The sequence below is a fragment of the Oxyura jamaicensis genome, chromosome 2 (assembly GCF_011077185.1).
Source record: "Oxyura jamaicensis isolate SHBP4307 breed ruddy duck chromosome 2, BPBGC_Ojam_1.0, whole genome shotgun sequence".
Taxonomy (NCBI): Eukaryota; Metazoa; Chordata; class Aves; order Anseriformes; family Anatidae; genus Oxyura; species Oxyura jamaicensis.
This window is the reverse complement of record NC_048894.1, coordinates 132,152,436-132,172,390: the sequence shown is the minus strand read 5'-3', so window position 1 is coordinate 132,172,390 and position 19,955 is coordinate 132,152,436. Positions and strand designations below refer to the sequence as shown.

Sequence of the window (19,955 nt, the reverse complement as noted above, 5' to 3'; positions counted from 1 at the left end):
AAAAAGAAAAAAAAAGATAACCCACCATGCAAATATATTTTTCCCTGTCCTTTTGTGCTGTTCCAATTGCATGCTTGAGCTAGAAAAATAATGTATTTATACAAAAAAGCTTTGCAGTATCTGAGCTCTTATAAATCTTACCTGTGATAAATGAAAGGAAATTATTTTATCATAGGAACTTATTTTTTTAATATATATGAAAATATAAATAAATACTATTCTTGCGGTTGGTTGATAGAGACACTTCTGCCAGATACTAAGCATCCATTGGAACTTCTTGCCATTGGGGGTACTCCGGAATTCACAGCATCAAGTCCTAATTAATCAAAGCTAAAATTGTTCTATTACCTCTTTAAATTGCAATACACATGACCATAGCCCATAGGGGAGCTAATAAAAGATAATTCTGTGGTTTGCTTTGAAGCAATTACTGTATGTCCCTTTCTGCCTGCAGGAATCACCTTGTCACATCCCTTACTTGCATCAATCTACCACTTCCTCTTCCCCCCTTCTATTTTTGTAATCCTGGCCTTTAACAAAAATAGAGTTTAAAGGGTGACATAAAAAGGAGAATTGCAGATGTACTGAAATATATGTCATCTTTCTGTTATGTGCAAAAGCATTACAGACAGCTAGTAAGTTAGTGTACAGCAAGCAAAATAGACTTGCTTGTCAAATGAAGTATAAGGATTTTTTATATTTTTGAAAGTAGGAGGCTAATACAGCTAGCCTGAGTTGGTCATATCCTGTCATTGATCTACACAGAGATGGTTTTGTGGAAAGGGAATGTTTTACTTCAGAATTGATATGGTCTTTACCATAGCAGGCAAGACATCTTTCTCTACTTTTTCTGTTTCCTTACCTTAACATCTACAGCAGGAGTCAATTGTAACAGATTCTGTGGTGATTTTGAAGTAATGATAATGTCTCACCCATACTAAATTCACATTTTCTTGCTACTTAATATTTGAAGTCTAGCCAGAAAAGCTACTATATTGATCTATTACAATCGATGCTGGAACATAATTTATGAAAGGTATGTGATCACTGCTGAAGATTATTTGTAAAAAAAAAAAACAACTATTTATCCAGTCTTCTCATTACCTCTTCAGTTGTAGGGCACTGTGTACTACCATTCAAACCATATGTAAAAGAGGAAAATGCAACAGGTGTTATTTGAATAAATTATCAAAGAGAATCCATAGAAGCAAGTATGCAAAAATGTGCTGGACGCTGGTTGATCTCTACCCTCCCTGTAACAGATTTACCTTCTCCCATGGGCATTTTCTATTGGCAGGTTGGAAGTGGAAGTGGGGAGCATTCATTACAGATCAATATCCCATGGGAATTCCTTTACTTGACCAACATCTTCAAAACTGGGGAGTAAGTCAGAAACTGAAAGAGGTTAGGACAGACATAAAACAAGCTTGCATCTGTGCTGTCTTTTCATTCTTAGAGTTTCTTATCAGATAGAGTTACTATGTAGTTGAATGAATTCTCTTCATTGAAAAACAGGATGTGAGTGACTGAATTAGAAAGTTGTCCTCCTTCCTCCCAACTGGATGTATTGTTCCTAAGAAATTATAGGTTTTAGGGATTACACTTCCTTTCTGCTCCCTGGCAGAAGGAACAAGTCTGTTTTGTTTGGTTAGTTTTTTCTTTTTGTTTGATTTTATTGTTTTTTAATGATGTGTCACTTTTTTTTTTTTTTTTTTTCACTTTGCCATTTGGACCAAATAAAGTCATTTTGGAAACCATAGTATTACCTTTTATGTACTACATCCTTTTCCTGTCTTCCCCTGGGAAGGGACAACCTTATCTGTAGATAATACTGTGCCTTATATAATCCAATGTTTACCTTCTATCTACAAGTTACTGCAGGAAAACGGGAATTAGATTTTTTCAAAGAGTCATTAGAGTGCTGAAGAATATCACAAGTCTTATGCAAACCTGTATGCAAAACAAACAAACAAACAACAACAAGAATACAAAACAAAACAAAACGTATTCCTAAAATGTAGAATGATATGGATGAATATTCAGACAGGAAGCACGGAATCTTTAAACTTTATATCTGAAACAGCTGATTTTGAAAAACAGAAGACAGGAAAAAATATTTTTAATTTAAAATATTTTTTACAGTCAATTTATATTTTAAAACTCTACCTCTGACCAGAGGAAGCACATATACTGTCATAAAAACTTACATTGCAAGTGGTAGTGATATCAGTAGTTGCTGAAAAGGCATAGAAAGGAAGGAAGGAAGAGTACCATTCAACAAAATAACGGATCTCTCTGTTCAATTGAATGCCTCATGTTTCTACTGGAGGCAACCTTGCTGTTGTCTTTAGTGTATCCAATTGTTTTTTAAAGACAGACTTTCAAACACTGCTTAAGTGGAGTACCATATGAATTTACATGCGATCATACTTGTAAAAAAAAACAAGTCGTCAAAAAACAAGCAAACAACAAAAACAACAACAATAAAAACCAACAAATCTATAAAGTATAAACCCAAAATGTGTGCAATGTGTTATTGCCTTTATGTTCTATCGCTTTCATGCAGTTTGAGTTTAATCCATAATATGAGAACATTAAATATATAAATATCTCCATAGGAAATATTTGCATAGACATTTAATCGATATTTTATGATAAAAATATTATTTATTCTTATGTTTATAAAATGATAAAAATAAACTTGGTAATGAATAAAATTAAATATGTGATACTGAGAAAAATAAAATAAAATAATGGCCAAGTCACATTTCCTATATATGTTTAACTTCAATGTTATAAACTTAAAACCTCATAAACTATAACAGTAGAGGTATTTTATCTGATGGATTCAAATAACAAGTGTCAGATATGGTTTGAGTAATCATTTCCCAAAAGGAACTTTGCAGCTTGACCTTTTGATGTTATTACACTGGACTATCTTCCCACAAGCCTTTATAAAGTAGCACAACACCATCTGTTGGTACATTATGTATTTATGTATTTCCTATGTAAATGTCTTAGAACAAAGTTTCAGTACTTTTATTAAGATAATTTGAAACAACCTCTTGGGATACATATAAAAAGGACCATGCTAATTAATATATTTTGTTTAATGTACTGTCAATATCATAGAATCATAGAATCATATAATGGTTTTGTTTGGAAGGGACCTTTAAGATCTTGTAGTTCCAAATATGGGGGGGTTGCTCAAAGCCCCATCCAACTTGGCCTTAAACTTTTCCAGTAGTGGGGCTTTAAAATCTTACTGTAAAATCTTAGTGATACGAATGACTGTCTTTTGAAGCATGTGACTCACGGCAATGATATTCTCAGAACCTAAAAGATCTGTGATCATTTCCACCACTTTGAGATTTTGTTGCTTGTATAGGATGGTGATGTTAGGCAGTAATAGGATGGGTAATTAGGCAGTCTTTATGAATTAATTCATAAAGAAATCACAAAAGGCATTGTTTTGGTTGGTTAGCATATGTGTGTGAGGGCTTTTCTCTACTCTTGTGGAATCTAAAACAAGAAAAACAAATCTGTAGGAGCTATGCAGCAAACTATGTTTCCTTGGTTGGTGTTCAGTTCTTTGTTTACTTTTAGAAATAATGAAATGGAAGGAACAACTCTGAAATGAAATACTGTGATAATAAGCACAGTTAAAATAATGCCAGCAATGCACAGATGGATTAGACTAAAAAAAAATTTAGCTTATAGGTGAGTTAGTGCAAAGCTATAGAGATCAAATATCCTAATATCAAGGCAATCACAAAGTGGGGTTTATCCCTCAACTTTGGGTAATCTTCTGGAGTGTGATGAGAGAGTCATTTTTAACACTTGCCTTCCTTGAGACAACCATAAATGACAGTTGCATTTTTATAGCATTTTATATGTTCCAAACCCTGTCTGGATTCTTGCAATGCTGTACTGAGGAAAGTCTGGAAGCATCACTCATTCTTACCTTTGCTACCAAGAAATCCAGCTAATTTTCCCAGGAACACAGAATGGACCTGTGGCTCAACCAGGATTGTCCTGACTCCAGCCTCATCATTTTTTTCTTTCATATATGCCAGTCACCTGACCTGTCCCATGATGTTCTGGGATCCAAGCATCTGAATAAACCCCCACAGTTACAAATGACAAGAATCAGTAAAAGAGAGAAAGCAATCTAAACTCAGCAAAGATCGGGGATATTCCAGGTGTGAGCACATAAGTAACCTTTCAGAAGATTCACAGAGAGAGACAGATACAAGAAAAGAGAAGCAAAAGGTTTACAGGGACAAATAAAATGACTTAGGGACTTATAGTGACTGGAGATCATGGGATATTGTGGGCAATCTCTGTACCATAAAACATCTTTGATGGTTATCAAAGAAATAGACCACACTTCTTGTAAAATGTATTCTAGAAATCAGAAGGCTCAGCTATCAGAGGAAAAGTAGCAAAGTTCCACACAAGTGCTTCCTTAGTTTGAGATTCGTAAATAAGATGTGCATAGATAAAGTAAAAAGAGAGCTTTGTGGAGAATTAAATTCCCAGATCTTACTTTCATCTTTGAACATGAGGACTTGCTCCCTTAATGTTACAGCACTCTGCTAGATAAGTTATCTCCAAGACTGTCCCCTCTTTTTTTTTTTTTTTTTTTTTTTTTTTCCCAAGTGACTGTGCATGACAACTAAGAATTCCTCATTATTTTTCTACCTTATCTTGTTTAAAAGCTTAAATTACTCAGCACCCATTGTACGTATAACACTTGCCAGTGGTTCTTTTATGCTGCATTTAATCCTCTTTTCACATGATCAAAGAATCACAAAATCACAGAATAGTCTAGGTTGGAAGAGACCTCCAAAATCACCGAGTCCAACCTCTGAACAAACACTGATAAATCTTCCACTAAACCATATCCCTAAGCTCTACATCTAAACGTCTTTTAAAGACCTCCAGGGATGGTGACTCAACCACTTCCCTGGGCAGCCTACTCCAGTGACTAACAACCCATTCAGTAAAGAAGTTCTTCCTAATATCCAACCTAAACCTCCCCTGGCGCAACTTTAACCCATTCCCCATTGTCCTGTCACCAGGCACGTGGGAGAATAGACCAACCGCCACCTCACTACAGCCTCCTTTCAGGTACCTGTAGAGTGCAATAAGGTCGCCCCTGAGCCTCCTCTTCTCCAGGCTAAACAGTCCCAGCTCCCTCAGCCGCTCCTCATAAGACTTGTTCTCCAGACCCTTCACCATCTTCGCAGCCCTCCTCTGGACTTGCTCGAGCACCTCCATATCCTTCTTGTAGCGAAGGGCCCAAAACTGAACACAGTACTTTAGGTGTGGCCTCACCAGAGCCGAGTACAGGGGGACAATCACTTCCCTGGACCTGCTGGCCACGCTGTTTCTTATGCAAGCCAGGATGCTGTTGGCCTTCTTGGCCGCCTGAGCACACTGCTGGCTCATATTCAGCCGACTATCAACCAATACTCCCAGGTCCTTCTCTGACAGGCAGCTTTCTAACCACACATCTCCCAGCCTGTAGCGCTGTTTGGGGTTGTTGTGCCCCAGGTGCAGAACCCAGCACTTGGCCTTGTTGAACTTCATACCGTTGGCATCGGCCCATTGGTCCAGCCTATCCAGATCCTCCTGCAGAGCCTTCCTACCCTTGAGCAGATCGACACACGCACCTAACTTGGTGTCGTCTGCAAACTTGCACTCAATCCCCACGTCCAGATCATCGATGAAGATGTTAAAGCGGACTGGCCCCAGTACCAAACCCTGGGGGACTCCACTAGTGACCGGCCTCCAACTGGATTTGACTCCATTCACCACAACTCTCTGGGCCCGGCCATCCAGCCAGCTCTTAACCCAACAAAGTGTACGCTAGTCCAAGCCATGAGTAGCCAGTTTCCTGAGGAGAATGCTGTGGGGGACCATGTCAAATGCCTTACTGAAATCAAGGTAGACCACGTCCACAGCCTTTCCCTCATCCACTAAGCGTGTCACCTTGTTATAGAAGGAGATCAAGTTTATCAAGCAGGACCTGCCCTTCGTAAACCCATGCTGACTAGGCCTGATCGCCCTGCAACTGCTGCATGATGACACCCAAGATAATCTGTTCCATGAGCTTCCCTGGCACTGATGTTAAACTAACAGGCCTATAGTTCCCCGGGTCTACCGTTGGGCCCTTCTTGTAGATGGGCGTCACATTTGCTAGCCGCCAGTAAAGTGGAACCTCCCCCGATAGCCAGGACTGCCGATAAATGATGGAAAGCAGCTTGGCCAGCTCCTCCGCCAGTTCTCTCAGTACCCTTGGGTGGATCCCATCCGGCCCCATCGACTTGCATACATCTAAATGCTGTAGAAGGTCGCCAACCATTTCCTCGTGGGTTGTGGGGGCCACATTCTGCTCCCCATCCCCTTCCACCAGCTCAGGATACTGGGCATCCAGAGAACAACTGGTTTTGCTGCTATAGACTGAGGCAACGAAGGCGTTAAGCACCTCAGCTTTTTCTTCATCTCTGGTAACTAAGTTTCCCCCCGCATCCAGTAAAGGGTGGAGATTCTCCTTAGTCCTCCTTTTGGTACTGATGTATTTATAAAAACATTTTTTGTTGTCTTTAACAGCAGTAGCCATATTGAGCTCCAGATGAGCTTTGGCCTTTCTGATTTTGTCCCTGCACCGCCTCGCAGCATCCTTGTAGTCCCCCTGAGTGGCCCGCCCTCTTTTCCAAAGATTATAAACCCTCTTTTTTCTCCTAAGCTCGAGCCACAGCTCTCTGTTCAGCCAGGCCGGTCTTCTTCCACGCTGGCTCATCTTTGGGCATGTGGGGACAGACCGCTCCTGAGCCATTAAGTTTTCTTTCTTGAAGAGCACCCAGCCCTCCTGGGCTCCTCTGTCTTTCAGAACCACCTCCCAAGGGACTCTGCCAACCAGTGTCTTGAACAGCTCAAAGTCAGCCCTCCGGAAGTCCAAGACAGCGGTTTTACTGATCCCCTTCCTGACTTCACCGAGTATCGAGAACTCTACCATTTTGTGGTCACTCTGCCCAAGACAGCCCCCGACCACCACATCTCCCACCAGTCCTTCTCTGTTAGTGAACAGAAGGTCTAGCGGGGCACCTCCCCTGGTAGGCTTGCCAACCAGCTGAGTCAAGAAGTTATCTTCCATGCTCTCCAGAAACCTCCTGGACTGCTTTCTCTGGGCTGTGTTGTGCTTCCAGGATATGTCTGGGAAGTTAAAGTCCCCCACAAGAACAAGCGCTGACGATTTCACAACTTCTGCCAGCTGCCTGTAGAACTCCTCATCCGTCCCCTCATCCTGGTTTGGTGGTCTATAACAGACCCCCATCAGGATGCTTGCTTTGTTGGCCTTTCCACTGATCCTAACCCATAGCGACTCCACCTTGTCATTCCCAGCCTCAAGTTCGATGACATCAAAACACTCTCTAATATAGAGAGCCACTCCACCACCCCTTCCGTGCTGCCTGTCCCTTCTGAAGAGCCTATAGCCAGACATTGCAGCACTCCAGTCATGAGAGTGGTCCCACCACGTTTCCGTGATGGCAACCAAGTCATAGCCTGCGTGCTGCACAATGGCTTCCAGCTCCTCCTGCTTGTTGCCCATGCTGCGTGCGTTAGTGTAGATGCGCTTCAGCTGAGCCTTAGCCTTCTCCCTCAGCCTTGCCACTGTTCCCCCTGGCACACCTCCAGCAAGCTTTGTTTCATCCCTGCCCCCCTTCTTACCTAGTTTAAAGCCCTCTCAATAAGCCCTGCCAGCTCCTGGGCCAGGATCCGTTTTCCCCTTGGGGACAGTTGGGACCCATCTGCGGCCATCAGGCCGGGTGCCGAGTAAAGCGCCCCGTGGTCAAAGAACCCAAAACTTCTGTGTTGGCACCAGCCTCTGAGCCACATGTTTATCAGGTGGGCTTTTCGTGTCCTCTCTGAACCATTCCCTGCCACTGTAGGAATGGACGAAAACACCACCTGTACTCCCGCTCCGTCCACTAACCGTCCCAGCCCCCTGAAGTCCCGTTTGATAGTCTTCAGGCTTCTCTCATCAGTGGTATTACTGCCAGCCTGGACTATCAGTAGCGGATAGTAATCAGAGGGGCGAACCAGGTTGGGAAGCTTTCTGGCAACATCCCTGACCCTGGCCCCAGGGAGGCAGCAGACTTCACTACGGGTGGGGTCAGGCCGACAGATGGGGCCCTCTGTTCCTCTGAGAAGGGAGTCACCCACAACGATCACCCTTCTTTCCTTCTTGGTGGGAGCAGTCTTGAGACATGGAGCAGACTTCCTCGCCCTAGGCTTCCTGGTTAACTTTTCTGTTACACCCTCATCCACCGCTCTCTCGAGCTCCAAGGCCTCAAACCTGTTGCATAAGGGCACCTGGGAAGGTGGGGCAGGTGGGGGGGGGGAGTTTCCTGCAACACCGAGCAGGGACCTGTCTCCACTCCTCCTCAACTCCTAGGTCCCCTCTCTCTGCCCGACAGTGACCGGGCAGGGTGTCCACCCCCATTAGGGGAGTCTCACCCCGGTGCCTCTCCTTCAGGCCTTGCAGGGAGTTGCTCCACCAGTCTGTTTCCCACTCACACTCCCTGATGGCCCTCAAAATGATCTTTAAGTCTTTCCTTCCTATAAATTGTTTCTTCATTTCACATTAAACTAGACAGTATTTATGATGAAGGAATTGACTCTCCTACTTAGTTTCTTCAGTGTAGCACAATAGACTCTGTAATATCTATTTGTCTTCTACTGCATAAACACTAATAATTAGTTTTGTTCCCATGTTGATATTTCCCAATTCTCTATCAGTCCTTTTTTCATCCTCATGTTAGTAGTTCTTGTGACTTATGAGCAGAGAGGGTCCATAAAATTGTTCAGGAAAACAAGAATGTGGATATCTTTTTCCTCCTGGATAACTACTACTCTTCCTGTTTTGGAGATCTTGGAATAACATTGGGTACAAGCATCGGAGTTATAATTCCAAATGAAGTCCCTTCTTCTCCATGAGGAGAGCACCTACCTAAGAAAATCAGTCACTAGAACCATAATTTGCAAAGGGTATATGCATAGCCAATGTTAGGAGTCTTGCGTTTCAAACCAAAGCTTTGCTATGAAGTCACTTGAGAGGGGTTAGAATTGCTAACTTAAATTAGTCAGCCTTGGGACAGATTCTTGTTTGTACCTATACACCTTTCCCTCTGCGACCCAAAATATACATTTACTTTAGGTGGGAATGCTGTACACAGTAAAATAGTCAATCCTTTTGTTTGACTATATGAGAAAGAGCCTGGAAAAAATTTAGAGTAATTGTTACAGCAGACCTCAGGAGGAGGGGGGCAGAAAACCAACAAACAACCAAACAAACCAAAAACAATAAAAATCCCAACAAAGTACTTACCTGGATTTCTCATCCCTCAGAGACTTTTCCCTGAACCAGTATGAACAGGTTTGAGCCAGTAGGAATAGGATTCTGCAAGTTCTCAGGATGCTTCACTTTAGAATCACAGAATCACAGAATGGTTGCGGTTGATGGGACCTCTGGAGGCCATCTGGTCCAACCTCCCTGCTCCAGCAGGGACAATTAGAGCAGGTTGCCCAGGACCATGTCCAGGCAACGTCTCATGATCTCCAAGAAGGAAGACTCCACAACCTCTCTGGGCAACCAGTGCCAGTTCTCTGTCACCCACACAGTGCAGAAGTGCTTCCTGATGCTTCCTGATGAGGAGATTCCCCCTGAGCCTCCTCTTCTCTGGCTGAAGAGTTTCAGATCTCTCAACCTTTCCCTCACAGGAGAGGTGCTCCAGTCCCTTCATCATCTTCATGGCCTTTAAAGTATCAGATAAAACCTTTAAGCAGTCATGACTTATACAGTCAGATTATTCAGCACAGCATCCTTAGCATTGCTTTTCAAAATTTTAAAGAAGCTATAGAAATTCTAGTATGATGTAAGGACGGTGTTCCCTAACATAAGCAGTACGAAGGAGTATTTACATCTACTAGAACTGTTAGTTTTATTTGTGGTAGTCTTTCCACTGATCTGGGTCCATGCCAGACTTCTTCAGAGATTTCTATTAGTGACTGGAGAAGTATTCCTTGAGAAACTAATGAATAAGTTTCACATTCTACAGTCAGCTATACATATGTATAATATTATGGGGAATGATCAAGGTACAAAGAGTTTCTTTCCATGGCAAAGATTTGTATCATAATCTGTTATAACACTAACCCAATCCCTGTACAGACTCTCGATAGTAGTGAATGAAAAATGTGATTCCTGCCTTGGGAACTGGGTAATATCTGACCCTTGTTCCAAGCATATTTCTGAGTCTTCAAGCACAACAGTACATGTAATTCATACCTTTTCTACTTACTGGGAACCTCTTTCTTTCATGCTGCTCTCAAGGTACATGTTTTTTCCATATTCAAGTGTGACAGTAAAACAAAGAATTTAGCACATTTAAACTAAAATAGAATCATAAATATTGGAAACACAGCAATAATTTTTGAATATATTTTGCCTTTTTAATTGTGCCGTATCTTTGGTTCAGGTCACTAACCAGGCAGATCTTATGTAGTCTTGACTTGAAGTGGAATTACTCCTCGCTGCAAGTGTGAGCTTTTAAAATGATCTCAGTCACCGTATACTTGCAATTCCTGGGGCAATTCCAGGCTCTGACCCCTCTCTCCTGACTTCCTGTAGGAGGAAATATAAATGAACATGTACTAGCAAATGTGGTTTCATACTGAGACCTATATAATAAGTTTCCCACCCATTTTGTAGCAGGGGCACAGGAAAAACAAAACAAAACAAAACAAAACAAAAAACTATATGGATATACATGCTAAAGCTGTGGAGATGCCTCAAATAATTTTTAATGAACCAACTGTACCAACACTGAACTAGAATCATAGAATCATAGAATCATAGAATATCCTGAGTTAGAAGGGACCCATAAGGATCATTGAGTCCAACTCCTGGCACCACACAGGTCTACCCAAAAATTCAGACCATATAACTAAGTGCACAGTCCAAACACTTCTTAAACTCCAACAGGCTTGTATTCAAATCTTTATTTTTATTTTTCTTGTACCTGACAGAGTTTAGATTTCCTCTGAATTCAATGGACTGGTTAAGTACTATTTACTGTCTCTTTTGCATAAGATTTAGAGCCACTTCTTTCAGTCTGTTGGTTTCTGTATCCTCAGGTATGCAAACAGTAACATTAAAAACTTATTCTTTCCCTCTAGGCCCTTCACCATTTTTGTAGCCCTTCTCTGGACACTCTCCAATAGTTTCATGTCCTTTTTGTACAGTGGTGCCCAGAACTGCACACGGTACTTGAGGTGAGGCCTCACCAGCGAAGAGTAGAGCGGGACAGTCACTTCCCTCAACCAACTAGCGATGCCGTGCTTGATGCACCCCAGGATACGGTTGGTCCTCCTGGCTGCCAGGGCACATTGTTGGCTCATATTCAGCTTGCTATCGACCACAACCCCCAGATCCCTCTCTGTGGGGCTGCCGTTCAACATCTTGTTGCCCAGTCTGTATGTTTAGCCAGGCTTGCCCAGTCCCAGGTGCAAAATCTGGCACTTGCTTTTGTTCAGCTTCATGCAGTTGATGACTGCCCAGCTCTCCAGTCTGTCCAGATCTTTCTGCAAGGCCTTTCCACCCTCAACAAAGTCAACAACTCCTCCAAGTTTAGTATCATCAATAAAATTGCTCAAAACACGTTCTATTCCTATATCCAAATCATTCATAAAAACACTGAAAAGAACTGGCCTTAAAATGGAGCCATGGGGGACCCCACTGGTGACCAGCTGCTAGCCTGATGCAGCCCCATTTACCACAGACATTTGAGCCCTACCCGTCAGCCCATTATTTGTGAAGTTTTTGTCTACCTGTATGCTGGACATTTTGTTCAGTATGATCCTATTGGAAACTGTCAAAAGCTTTACTGAAATCCAGAAAGATCATAGGTGGTTTCCCTCAATCGACTAAATGGGTGATCTTATCATAAAGGAAATCAAGTTAGTCAAACAGGACCTACCCCTCATGAACCCATATTGCCTGGGACCAATGACTGCATTGTCCCTCAGGTGTGCTTCAATAACTTCAAAGATAACCTTCTCCATAATTTTACCAGGCACTGACATGAGACTGACAGGCCGGTAGTTGCCAGTTGCCAAATAAATGAGGCCAAATGCGTTCTCTTCACTGGTTGTATTCAATTTATGAGGCAAGGTTCTGGTAGCAGGGGGACTGCAGGGATGGCCTCTGTGGAAGAATCCAGAAGCTGCTCCATGTTAGATAAGGGCTAGTTTCAGCCAGCTCCAAAGGGACCCGCCACTGCCCAACGACAAGCCACTAAGTGACATTGTTTTTGCCTCTGGGAGAGCAGAATTAAGAAAGGGGAAAAAAAAAAAAAAATCTCTGGGCAAGAGCAGTTGGGAGAGTGAGGAGTGAGAACCAGCCCTGCAGATCCCAAGGTCAGTGCGGAAAGAGGGTAGGAACGGAGGGTAGGAACGGAGAATAAGTTCCCCCGTGACCTGTGGAGAGGCCCCTGGTGGAGCAGGCTGTCCCCCTGCAGCCCATGGGTCCCACATGGAGCAGATCTCCACACTGCAGCCGGTGGAGGAGCCCCCAGTGGAGCAGGTGGATGTGGCCTGGAGGAGGCTGCAGCCCATGGAGAACCTCCACATGAGCAGGCCCCGGGCCGGAGCTGCAGCCCATGGAGAGTAGCCCATGAAGGAGCAGAGGGTCTGGGGGGAGCTGCCACCCGTGGGAGACCCATGCTGGAGCAGTTTGCTCCTGGGTGATGGACCCTGTTGTACGGAGCCATGTCGGAGCAGTTCTTGAAGAGCTGCTGCCTGTGGGCAGTCTCCGCAGGTTCAATTTGGGAAGGACGGCATCCCATGGGAGGGACCCCACATAGAGCAAGGACAGAGAGTGACCATGAAGGAGTTATGGAGACAAAGCATTAGGAACTGACCGCAGCCCTCATTCCCTGCTCTCCTGTGCCACTCATAGGGAGGAGGTAGAAGAGGATGGATGGGGAAGAAGGTGTTTTTAGTTTGTATTGTTTCTGGCTTCTCTAGCTTGTAGGTAATAGGTAATAAATTTATTTAATTTATTTAAACTAATAGGTAATAAATTTATTTAATCTCCCTATGCTGTCTATTTTGCCAGTGACAATAATTGAGTGATCTCCCTGTCCTTATCTCAGCCTTTGAGCCCTTTTTATCCTATTTTCTCTGCCCCTTGAGGCCTTTTCACCCTATTTTATCTCCCTTTTCCTTTTGGGGAGGGGGCGTGAGAGAGTGGTTGTTATGGAGCTCAGCTGCCCAGCTTAGTAAAACCACAACACTGGTCCACTATGAGCTCAACTCTACCGCTTCCAAGACTACATCTAAGTATTTACTATAGTGTGGTCTGCAATCTAGACATCCCATTGATTTTTTTCTATTTTTAAGACCTTATTGCAAACTCTCTAATCCATATTAAAGATTACAGATACTAATGTCTGAGACCATGCCAATATAACACCTGAATTAATTTCTGGGCATTTGTCACAATAATTCAGAAGAAAAGAAATATTCATCTTTCCAGGCGAGGAAGAGTTAGGTCATCTGAGAACTAAATATTGTAAGTTGGTATTTTGTCTTTTCTTTGGCATGTGCGAAATATGAAATGAGATGGTCGCTTGGTTTGAAGGCAATTCCTTCTTTAATTTAAGAACTTTCCTGCCCTGCTCTACAATTTCCAAGAAGTGGATTTATTTGTGAGCTTCAAAGCATTCCAGATTAATGTATTCTGAATGTGCAAGCTCAGTTTTAGTTGCTAAATATTAGTTATCTCAAATTAAACCATAGGTAGCAAACTGATCATGACCATTAAGCTATTATGTTATGTATCATAATTTGTATTCACATTTGTTAGTCTCTTCTGACAGACTAGGTTGGATTCTCCTAATCTGTTCTTATATGCTTTTGGGGGAAGGATGTTACTAAGGATTTTTCTCACCAGGTAGATACCATACACAATATATACTGTGTACACAATTATCTGTGTTATGTAAATTCACATTGGTGTTAAAAAGAGTAATCATCAATAAGGAACTGGTGGAATAAGAGGTAAGAAAAACAGCAGAAAATTCCCTATACTGCTCTGTGCAAGTGCTTACTTCTGTCTGTCTTTGGCTATCTCTCTATCAAGTTGCCACTGAATAGTCAGTACTGGATGCAGAAGTTAGGACTGCAACTAAAATATACCATTAGCCATTAAAAACTTGCAACAATACAATATTTCAAATTTTCCATGGCTGGAAAAAATAATAATTCATTGATATATTATTCTTTAGATTCTAAGCATATTGAATCAGTTTCAGAAGTATTTTATAAACACCAGGGCAGTTTCAAGTGGTATCATAGTAGCAGTAACAAGCAGATATGCAAACTCTAAAGCAGATATTAACTTTGTCTGGAAATTGCAGATTAGCAGGGTGTATGATTAATCGGACTACATGGAGAACTAAGCTGGCTATACAGTTACTAATTCTGAATTTAGCTTATTTATCTATATAATAGTAAAATCTTTCAAGTTCTTTTCAAGGTGATATCAGCACCTAAACTGTGCTGATATCCTGAATCCTGTGGTGATCAGTAAAAGTTGAATTCCTAAATAAATGTGTTTTTTTTTGAAAATATAAATCTCCTGAATTACTCAGACATTTTAAATAATTTCACTTAAATTATTTTTAGTAGAAGTACCTTAAAAAACAAAACTCAGAATAGTTTGAAGTTAAGAAATCTCAGAGTTTTACTCAGTACCTACAGGAATTTTGTTTTTATGATAAAATCTGAGAAAGGAACATGAATACATGAATAATAATGATATGCAGCTGCACAATTGAAGGTATTCATGAAATTGTTTTGATCTGTGCTTTCTGAGCCTGTTTGATTTACTAAGTTTTTAGGTTTATGGAACATAAATGTACTGTAGTTTATACTGTGCAGTCATTAAGTAACACTAATGATTCATTGATAAATTCTATCTTAGAAATCACAAAGCTCTCAGATACTCTTCATAATAGTCTCACTTCTTAATCTTTAATTATGATATATGGATTATCTTTGTTTCTATAACCGTCTGGTGTTAACATGGTGTTTTTAAGAGTACTCTTTCTTCCCAAGCAAAGATCTGAATGACTGAAGTCCACCACTGTATTTCATACATTTTAAATTAACCCAATACTTTCTCCTTTAAAGGAGAAAACATACAGAAGAATGACAAAGTGATATCTATTCTGTAGCTAAATGATTGGTATAGCATAGGGTTAGTAGCAGATACAAACAAAGATGGAAAAATCTCATCCTGGCAGAAGACACACAAGCTATCAAAAAACCTTAGGCATATAGTCAATGACGTTCTAAATCTGGAAGTTAATTCAGCTCATGTTCTAAGTACTTAGGGTTCCACAGATTCCTGCAAAATTGGCAGTTCCCCTACAAACTCCTAGCATTTCTCATTTCTTCACCTGTGAGCTTTGTTTACTTTTATTTTTTTCCTTATACTTATGAAAAAAATAAGATGAAATTATGTAGGGGGAATTCTTCTAAGGCAAAAGGCATATGTAGAGCATGGTTTTATAATTTTAAAATGTCTAAATAAATGAGATGTAAGTCTTGAAGTTCAATTAGTGAGAAAAAAATAATTTTAGGTTATTTTATTTTATTTCTGTGTTTTTGTCCAAAAACAAACCTTTGAGTGCCCACACCCTTCTGAGTTACTCCTAACAGTCTTCAGTTAAAAATCCAATGTTTGTTAATAGGACAACAATAAGAACCAATATACAAATCTAGGACAAGCAGATACTTAGTGAAGATAGATTTTAGCTTCTAGTTTCCTAGAGGTTAGTGTGAACAATGAAAAGTCTCTGAGATTAAACAAATGGCATTCATTTAGTTTATTTTAAAAGATTAGAGTGACTCACATAAGAGAGTTCTAATACATGAAAGGCTGTTGCAGAGGGGAAAAGACTAATCAGTTCCCTTCACCCTTATCAGGTAAAATGAGAAGCTACATACAGGCTTAAATTACAACAAGGGAGAATCAGTTCTGAGGCAAACCTCCCAGAGGATGGCAAAGCATTGTAATAGAGAGGGAAGTGGTAGATCCTGTTGTCTTGCAGCTATGTTTTTCTGTGGTTACCATAAGAGATTAACATGGCTGTCAGATTGCTTCTGAACAAGAAAGCCATGCCTAGAAGCTTCACTTGAAATAGTGGTATTTTATCTTCCTGTATTGTATAAAGAAATGTGAGATATCACTGATTTTGGAGTCCATGCAGTGTCTCTGTTGGCATCCCAAAGGTTACATGTTAGATGGATGTACTTCACTAGTTCCTTTTTCCAGGACAAACGACTTCCTCAGAATGATAGATGACTTGCTGGCACTGTGCTGTCGTTTTTGAAGTGTGTTAACACAGAGAGACATTTAATTTCATTAGTGAGGGAGGGAGAAAGTCTTCTGGCCGTAATTTCTTAAATAGGTTGCCTCAAAATTACAAGGCTGTGAGAAAATTGTTTTAATTTGTTCTCCTGCTGTGGCTGCCTCATTCTTTTCCTTTCTGATATTTTCCCCATCTCTATATTTTGGAATTAATTTTAAAGTTAAGTTTCTCCTTCCTAGTTCCTGGCATTTGGACTGTGTACAATGGAGTCTTAGACACATATTTCAGTCATCTGGCATACTGAGCCAAGGTCCTTCAAAATCCATTAGTAAAAAATTGGGGAATCTGAGGAATGACACAGAAACCAGATTTGTTGTCTCTTGTCTTGTTTCATGATGCACAATATTACAGAACACTAATAGCTTTTAGTAGTATCTGAGCTTGCTTTCAAGCATTCAGCAGTTATTAGCCTTGGAGGCCAATTAATCTAAATTGTCAGAAAAAGGAACTTGTTTTCAGGCTGTCCTCTGACTTTCCTGTCAGACTGTGTCTTTTATTTGCTATCATAAGGGAAGAGCCAGGTGGTCTACTTCCTTTATTCAACATTAGGGAGTGATTATTGGGTATCCTGTATTTTTAGAAGGGAATAGGCTCCTGCTGTTTCAGAGCCACCGCTCTTTTCTTTTTCCCCTGTGTCTGCAGTGGTACTGTTCTTAATTCCAATTTATCTACTCCTCTTCCTTTCTTCCATGAGCAGTGATCCCAAGCATTTTTTTCTCTCTCTTTCTCTCCTTACACCTTTTCTAATTTAGGTATCTGAAACTTCAGCTTCTGGTAAATCTGGTAAATTGTAACCCCATACCCGTCTCCTTCAGTTTGCCACAGTGAGGATGTTCTTAAGTGGTGATAAGTGGTCTCTCAAGCTTACCAAGGAAATTTTTGTGCCCTTAACACACAGAAGAGAACTTTGTGGAAAGCCCTACTGTGTGTCTGCATACCAAATTAATGCTGAGAAGGTGGCAAGAAGGTGTCATCAGTTTTGGGAGCAGTGATATGCTGCTCAGAATTATTTTTCTTCCCCAGGTTATTGTTTGTTTTAGTATATTTTGACATTCTTCTCATCTTTTCTTCAATGGTTTGATGACTCTCAGAGAAACCCCATCCATAAATATATTATTTGTAAGTACTAATTCAAAGGAACTCTACAAATTACCTTGAAATCAACCCACTCTGCATCAAGCTAGTTTGTTACTTCTATGGTCACATTTCCACATATATTGTTCTTGCCAGCCTTCCACCCTGAGCTGGGCTTTCAGAGCCATCCTCCAGTAATGGAAGGAAAAGCAGACTTCCTGCAGAAAATGACACATAAGCTAAATGGTGTGATGAAACAAAATAATACAAACTTAAAGTTCATAAGTTCATTCTTGAAGCTGAAAAGTGCAAGAAGTGAGGAGAATGCAAAATTGGATGTAGGTACAGATTATTATAGTTCAGTTTCATGGAAAATAAGAGCATCATCCTAACTATTAAATATAATTCTGTTCCTATTCTGAAGGGCTCCTGTATATAGAGATTGTGTGAAGGTGACAGAGGTTAGGCTACATCTTAATCCTGTCTGTATTGTATCTCCCCATTGTGCAGAGCTCACAAACATTTTTGAGACTGTGTATGTCTCTGGATATGTAAACCTGTTTAAATTAGAAATATCCAAGCTTATAACATGAAGATTTCCCCTAACTTTAGTGCTGGTTTGATCCTTTACTTTCCCTGTGCCAATGTTCACCTATAATTCATGTTTACTGCATAGTAAAGTTAAACATGACAACAAATTGTTCCATCATGAGATACTTTTCTGGAAAGCTTAGGGTATTTTTTAGATATGTAAAATGGGAGTGAACCACAAACATGATTATCTTTCTATGGACAGGACTCTGCAAGCTAAAGTTAAGGTTGAAAATTGCAATTGCATGGTTTGGTGTCAGGATGTGTGTAAACTGTGTGTATGAACAGATAAATAACCCAGCAGCATTATATAAGGTAGACAAAGCCCATGGCACACTTATAAGGGGAGAGCAGGTGGATAAAATGTATTAATGTAACAATTCTGAGTCCATGAATGTGATAGATCTGAGAGAGGTGACAATTTCTTTATTTATTTAGGAATGGAAAAACTGATTTATGGGGCTGTATGTGCTTTGTTACTGTGGAGAGTGAAGCTAAAGGAGGACAATTGAACCATTTCCTGTGTAGTGGCAATATGTACACTTTTCATTGTAGTGAGTAGTTCTACTCCTCAGATGAGAAGCTAAGATGTTTTCAAAGATATATCAGTGCTCTCATCAGCTTAAAAGTCTTACACTGTGCTTTATATAGGCTGGATTTTGAGAATGCTTCGAAACATTAGGATAACTGCAGCTACTCATTTGTGAAATATTGCCTCAAGAGGATAGCACGTTTCAGAGAGTTTTTCCAGGTGTACTAAGATATTGACTGTAATCCACACAGCTTTCAGTTATTTGGACCATGCCCTCTCCTTCTTACTTGTACACAATTAAGAACATAAAGAGTTGGCACTAAATCTATTTGGATCTGAAAAGGAGGATCCTCTTACCAGGGAGATTCCTGCAAGTGTGCACAGACTCTGCTGCTTCCCTTTTTCCCAGCCACCTGCTTTGCTTATGAATATGTGAGTTTGATATTCATCCTGGAAAATGAATCTCTTCTCACCCTCTCTTTCGTATTCCTTGAGAGTAGATAACAATGCCGTGTAACTGTGTGAGAGCTATTGTGGATTTATTATAGTTGGTAAATATTATTATGTATCTAGTGGACAGTCAATTATATGTGGCATACATTGTAGATTTTACATTTTGCCTGCTTTAAATTTTTTGGAAGTGCCTGCAGAAAGGGATAGGTGGTTAAGTTGTAACTTCAAATAAATAAATACATTAAAAAAATAATTGAAGCAGGCAGTTTCTGATAATAAAGAGAACTGGCTCCTGCGTAAAAACCACTGTAAGTCTGGAAACAGCAGAATTCTTTAAAAAAGGAGAAGTGAAAGGCCCAAAGAATTTATTCTCTGGAAAAGATAAAATAAAATAAAATACCCAAACCTTCAATAACCTAACAGGATTTAACAGGATTTATGCTTGATGAATCAGAAGCTTCATTATATATCATACAAAACTAATTACTGGGGAGCACTTTATTTACCTCTAATTTCTACTTAATAGCCACTGCACTTGTCATTGCAGGTATGGTTACAAAAGTATGGCTACCTTCCACCAACTGACCCCAGAATGTCGGTGTTGCGCTCTGCAGAAACCATGCAATCAGCTATAGCTGCCATGCAGCAGTTCTATGGCATTAATATGACAGGAAAAGTGGACAGGAACACAATTGAGTAAGTAACTGGTACTGAACTGCTCTTGACTTTTCTGTTTCAGGAAGAGTAAAATATAAATGGAAAAACTATATGGCAAATGAAGTAGGGTGACCCAGATA

At 40.6% G+C, this 19,955-nt stretch overlaps 1 protein-coding gene across 2 annotated transcripts in view; it reads left to right on the top strand.

Annotated features, from left to right (window-relative positions):
• The window catches only part of MMP16 (matrix metallopeptidase 16), a 201,544-nt gene that overhangs the window by 75,414 nt on the left and 106,175 nt on the right, over positions 1-19,955 (top strand). The window contains exon 2 of one of the 2 annotated variants that reach the window (XM_035316408.1): positions 19,706-19,854. The exons of the other annotated variant lie outside the window; for it this stretch is intronic. Within the exon in view, the coding sequence (XP_035172299.1) occupies positions 19,706-19,854 (149 nt within the window). The remainder of the gene's footprint in view (positions 1-19,705; positions 19,855-19,955) is intronic. 2 annotated transcript variants of the gene reach the window in all.